Source organism: Cicer arietinum, chromosome 2, assembly GCF_000331145.2.
Source record: "Cicer arietinum cultivar CDC Frontier isolate Library 1 chromosome 2, Cicar.CDCFrontier_v2.0, whole genome shotgun sequence".
In the NCBI taxonomy this organism is placed as follows: Eukaryota; Viridiplantae; Streptophyta; class Magnoliopsida; order Fabales; family Fabaceae; genus Cicer; species Cicer arietinum.
Window position 1 is genome coordinate 895,089 of NC_021161.2, and position 6,288 is coordinate 901,376.

The following is a 6,288-nucleotide window of genomic DNA, read 5'->3' on the forward strand; positions in this document are numbered from 1 at the left end:
CAAAGTTATTTACCATTAAAAATAGAAGATCCAATTCTTCAAATATGGAATATTTAATATGTATATTTACTACTAATATTCGTTTATAAAAAAAATTCTCAATACATTTAATATGACTATCAAGTTTTCTTAATTATGAGAATTTAATTAATGGAGTTATATATTTCTTCTTTCTCATTTTAAATGTCTAATTATTTTTATTTATCTCAAATTATTTATTATTTTATAATTTTAATACAATATTAATTATTTTTTCCTTTTAATATATCTTTATTTATTGTATCAAATTTTTTAATAAACTAAAATTTATAATAATAGTATTTGAGAAAATAAAACAAATTTTATCAATAAAATTAATATTTTTCTAAAAACAATATAATACACATCAAACAATTAAAATGAGATTTATGGAGTCTATGAAAATAGAGTTACTAATAAAAAATATAAAAATCAACCAAACAAGACCCAATAAGGCATTGCCACGTATACAAAAAAGAGAGATTTTTGTTTCAATAAATTGAGACCAAAGTTGGTCAGAAACACTTGTCGTTGTTCAGGCAAAATCCATGTGCCCACATGGATGATTGAGAGAGAGATTCATAAACTGAAGAAAAAAACAACTTTTTTATGTTTATGTTTATGTTTCATTAGATAAACAACAACCATTATATTTATGTCTTCACCAAAACAAACTGAACTTGTAGTATCAACAATACTAATAGAAAAAGAAGAAGAAAAAAACACAATGATCCACCAATGAAAATTTGCTCAAAACATCCAAAGTTTGAAACTTTTAATGATTCAAAGTAGTTTTAGTATCAAAAGGAGTAGAGGGTATTGGTAATTTTTTTTTTTGTGAGTTTTGTGTTGAAGAGAAATGAAGAAGAGTGAGAGTGGTGGTTATGTGAGAGCAGATCAAATAGATCTGAAGAGTTTGGATGAACAATTACAGAGGCATCTTAGTAGAGCATGGACTATGGAGAAGAAGAATAAAGAGAAAGAAGATGAAAGTGAAGTTGAAGGAAGGTGTTCTAATACTACAACAAATCATAGACAAGAATGGGAGATTGATCCTTCAAAACTTTTAATCAAAACTGTCATTGCTCGTGGCACTTTTGGCACTGTTCATCGTGGTGTTTATGATGGTCAAGATGTTGCTGGTATTAAGTTTTTTATTCTTTTCTAATTCCACTTTCATGCATTGCATTCTTTTTTTCTTTTGGCATTGGTGATTTTCTTGTTTTGTGGTGCGTATTTAGTTTTGACATGTGTTGGTATCAGATACAATACTAAGATATGTGGTTAAATTCAATTATTTAGTGGTGGCGATAAACATGTCAGTCAATGTTTTGTCTGGTGTCTGTTTTTCTTTTGTGTCATTATTTCATAGGTTTTTAATGATATTTGTTGTTTTATGTAACTCTTTCCAAAAAGAGCATGCACACTTGTGTGTGTGTTTGAATTCCATTTCTTATACCCTTTTGTTTAACACCACCATACATGTATGCAAGAGGCACTCTTGTTCACTTGAAGAGGCTAATGTACTTGTTGGTTTCCCCTCTTCATGAAATGTGTAGCAAGTTGATGGGGTGCTAAGCCAAAGACAAGTTTTCAATTGCAACTTCGATTCTTGATATTATAGAGAATCATAGTTAAATTAGAATGATTTAGCCTCAATGAACGTTTTAAATTGCAGTTGCAGCTACGCTGTGAATCTTTATACTGTGATAAAATGTGGTCAATAGTTGTAATGCCGTTGCGAGACTTCAAAATCCTTTATGTTGCGATGCCAAAAATAGTATATTCGTTATTTTGACCCAAAATCAAATCCTATTCCTTTGAGGTCTTAGCTTTAAATTAAAAGTATAATAAAGGATTATGAAGAGTTTGGTTTGAATTAAAAAAAATGATGATTTAGTTTAAGTTATGTATTGCAATTTTCACAACTTTGTCAAGTACTTTTTTTAGTGTGATTTAATCATGCTTAAAAACTTTACTATCAAAAACAATATTTTCTGCTTTTTTGTAAAGTAAAAAATAGAGTTAGACATGTTTCCATATTCTGCTCTCATTGATTTCATTGATAGAGTTTTTGGTTATTTTATCAATATTGAAACTTTGTAGATCAAGATATTAAAAAATCCGTGATTCACAAGATTGAGAAACCTTTTCCTTTTTTTGCTTCCTCTTTTTTTCTTTTCCTAGAATTCACAAGATTCACTTGATTGACAGTTGTGTGCATGAACTTTAATATTCTTATCTTCTTTTTTTTTAACTTTCATGTGTTTTTTGTTTATTTCTAATGGACACCTGATTTTACTACCACAGAAAATAATTATAAAAATAAAATTATTGATTGGTAATGACATGTTATTATGTTGCTACATTTATTTTGACTCAAAAAATATTCTTCTTAAAGTCAAAAGTTAAAAATTTTAGCTTCAAATTAGATATATTTATAGATATAAAATCAAATCTACTTGAACACGTCTAATAAGTGGAACCAAAATAAAGTGCATGTTTAATTCTGCGATGGTAAAAATTGATTTTGTAATATGGATTCTGGCTAAAAGTTAGATGAAAGAAAATGATTTATATTTTGATACATTCATATAAAAGTGAGTTGAATAATAAATTTGAAGCTAAAAATCAATTTTATAGGCAAAAGCTCCAAATTCTAGCTTCAAGTTAGAATCAGTTTTGGAGGAAAAATAAACTCTACTCTAAAATAACCGAACATGTCAAAATCAATTCTACACTTCTAGAATCAGTTTTGTCGGTTCCGAAAGTGGAACCAAACATAGTTTCTTATAGAATCAGCTTGTCTTTCATTTTGTTTTCTCAGTTAAGCTCCTTGATTGGGGTGAAGAAGGTCATAGATCAGATGCTGAAATAGCTTCATTGAGAGCAGCTTTTACACAAGAAGTTGCTGTTTGGCACAAACTTGACCATCCTAATGTAACCAAGGTAATATTTTAAGATTTTTTTCTTCTTCGAGTTAAACCGTGGTTTCCCTTTCGGTCTTGAGACATGTACAGTTGTCTGAGTTGTCAACATAGTTGAGATGTCAGGCTAACGTAGCAATGCATCTACAATCTAATCAATGAATCAAATCGGATAAGAACACGAGTTATATTAATAAACAAAATGAAAATGCATAGATAAATGATGTAGAAGAGAATAGCAATTGAATGAAACATTTTAAGGTAGAAAATGTTTGAATGAAGCTCAAATTGTTCCGCATCTCCCTAGCATGCATTTGATATCATAACATGTGAAATTGCAAGCATTGGATTTGTCCTTAGGTTCAAACATTCATGTGAGAGTTTTCTTATTCAGCCTTGTTGGGTATGTCCTATAGTCAGTGATAAGTGGTTTACGGGTAATCTTGTAAATTGAACCATAGTATTTGAACAACAGTTGTACACTGTATCCCTAAGTTTGAATTATAATAGAAAGTATTGTAGTAGCTCTGCATTCAGAGACGTAGGCATAATTGACCGAATTCCGTGATGAAATCTCGTGTATTCTTTGTTTGCATTTTTCGTATCTATTTTCTTTTGAATTGGAGTTGTTGCTCTAACACGGTTAATGTCGAATCCATTTTGCAGTTTATTGGTGCAACAATGGGAACATCAGACCTACAGATACAAACAGAAACTGGTCATATAGGAATGCCAAGTAATCTTTGTTGTGTTGTTGTTGAGTATTGTCCTGGTGGTGCTTTGAAGTCATATCTAATTAAAAACAGAAGAAGGAAGCTGGCTTTTAAAGTTGTTGTTCAACTAGCTCTTGACCTTGCAAGAGGGTCCAATCCATATGCCTAATCTGTGTCATATAACTTTAACATGATAAATTTTTCTTTTGAGTAAAGTATCATTTGTTCCTGTATGAGACGATGTCACTATAGTCGTTGAATATATCAAAATTACTACAAAACATTCCCAAATGTGTCTTTTGTTAGTAATTTTATGATTAGATTGATTAGCAAAAGACATATTTGAAAATCAAACTAACTAAAGAAAGACATATTCGAGGATAAAACCGACTAACAAAAGAGATATTTAGGTATATTTGTGTAACTTTGATACATTTAGGGACTATTGTGACAACTCCACGTTCATTTAAGGATCAAAATGACTATTTACTCGATTTTCTTCCTAAGCCTAAGAATTTTTCATTTTTCATTTTTTACTTTATATAGGTTGAGTTATCTCCACATGAAGAAGATTGTCCATAGAGATGTTAAAACAGAAAATATGCTTCTGGACAAGACGCGAACTTTGAAGATAGCTGATTTCGGAGTAGCTCGTATCGAGGCTTCAAATCCTCACGACATGACTGGTGAAACTGGAACCCTTGGTTACATGGCTCCTGAGGTATAGGCTTCTTTTCTATTGAAAGTAGACATGCCATACTGTTTTCCGATTATTTCCATAAGTTCTTCAGGATAGCTTATGAAAACAGCTTATAGCTTATCTGAAAATAGACAAACTTTATATTATCTTTTGGAATTTTTACAAGTAGTTTGGTTTTGCACAAGTATTAAGTTGTTCATATTTTGTTTGAATTGGTTCAAGATCATAGATATTGGTATATTAAACTTACCTTAGAGAAATTTTGCAGGTTCTAAATGGTAGTGCATACAATAGAAAATGTGATGTGTATAGTTTTGGCATATGCTTATGGGAGATATACTGCTGTGACATGCCATATCCTGACCTTAGTTTCTCAGAAGTTACATCAGCTGTTGTAAGACAGGTAAATGAAATGTATTAAACATCTTTACCATTATAAATTAACACATCTTAGTGAAAAATAGGAAACCTACTAAGACAACTATTAGGAGGCATTTGTTTCATACAAAAATAGTATTTGAACATCAATTTGATACACCTAAATTCGACAACCTTTTGAATGGTTAATGTTGTTCACATACACGGTTAATGAAGTGTTAGATTTGGTTAATAAATATATCAAGTGTCTCATCTCATTAACTATATACTGAACTTCATTAACACCACGAATTCAAACGTGTTTAACCACGACTTGTAGGTGCTCATAATCTACATGTTGAAACACATGAAGCTGTGGTTAATAACTATCAAATTCATGATTAATACAAATACAATGATTGAAACTAGCTACATTTACCGTTCGAATGGAACTAACTGCAGAATCTAAGGCCAGAGATTCCGCGATGTTGTCCAAGTTCTCTAGCAAATGTGATGAAAAGATGTTGGGATGCTAATCCTGATAAGAGGCCCGAAATGGATGAAGTTGTCACCATGTTGGAAGCTATTGACACTTCAAAGGGTGGAGGTATGATCCCTCTAGATCAACCTCAAAGTTGTTTATGTTTCCGCCGGTATCGAGGACCTTGAAAAGATTTTTAACTATCAAATGAAAGTTCATCCCAGAAAAGTGTTCGTTACACAATATTTTAAAACCAGTTGGCATTTCCAGAAACAATGAAAATTGGTATGTATTTTATTTCATTGGAAGAAGAATAGAGAAAGAAGGAAGACACATGAAAGAAAATGTGAGTGAAAGGCATAGTTAATGAAATGCATAATTTTTGTAAAGCTAATTTGTACTTTTCATTTTCATTCCAACCATTTTTATATTATTGTCTCTTATGTATAAGTTGTACACTTTATAGTAGCAGCATCATGGATTGTTCCAACACTAATATATCAAGGTTCTGATGGTTCCATTTGATGTGATTTGGTTTGGCTAGATTTGCTCATGCACATAAATATGTGACCTATAATATTATTATAAGGAATTTTAAATAAATATACAATTTGGCTCTTAGGGTGTGTTTGGTTTTCTGCTGTGATAAAACTGAATTTTGAATGAGTCAATTTTGTAAAATTGATTCTGGTTAAAAGTTAGCTTGATGTAAATTGAATTTTGTTTGGATACAGACGTGTATAAAAGTGGGATGAACAATAAATCTAAGACAAACAAATCAATTGTATTGTAGAGGTAAAAATTCCATATTTTAGTTTTAAGTTATAATCCATTCTAGAGATAAAATCAAAGATAAAATCAATTTTATTCGACACTATCCGAACATATCAAAATCATTTCTACACCTATAGAATCAATTTTGCTTCCTCCAAAAGTGGAATCAAACATACATTTAAAAGTTGATACATTTTGTGTTCCTCTGATTTTTCTTTTTCAAGTCTTTGTTTAGGGATATAATGAAAGTTGTCTTTACAAGGTTTGAAGACCTCTCATGTCAAGTTAATTTTTGAATTGAGTTAGGTCAACTCCAAA

General features: G+C 30.5%; 1 protein-coding gene across 2 annotated transcripts; it reads left to right on the forward strand.

The window, feature by feature from the left end:
- Nucleotides 1–544: 544 nt before the first annotated feature.
- LOC101505069 (serine/threonine-protein kinase 54) lies at nucleotides 545–5,726 on the forward strand. 2 transcript variants are annotated; one of them, XM_004489236.3, is made up of 6 exons: nucleotides 545–1,160; nucleotides 2,846–2,967; nucleotides 3,612–3,808; nucleotides 4,205–4,379; nucleotides 4,627–4,761; nucleotides 5,178–5,726. In XM_004489236.3, exons 1-6 carry the CDS (start codon nucleotides 878–880, stop codon nucleotides 5,382–5,384), a joined length of 1,119 nt encoding a protein of 372 aa, XP_004489293.1. In that variant the 5' UTR covers nucleotides 545–877; the 3' UTR covers nucleotides 5,385–5,726. The 2 variants fall into 2 exon arrangements, with proteins under 2 accessions (XP_004489293.1, XP_012568070.1); XM_012712616.3 differs by having other exon boundaries at nucleotides 566–1,160; nucleotides 5,056–5,321.
- The last annotated feature ends 562 nt before the right edge of the window (nucleotides 5,727–6,288 follow it).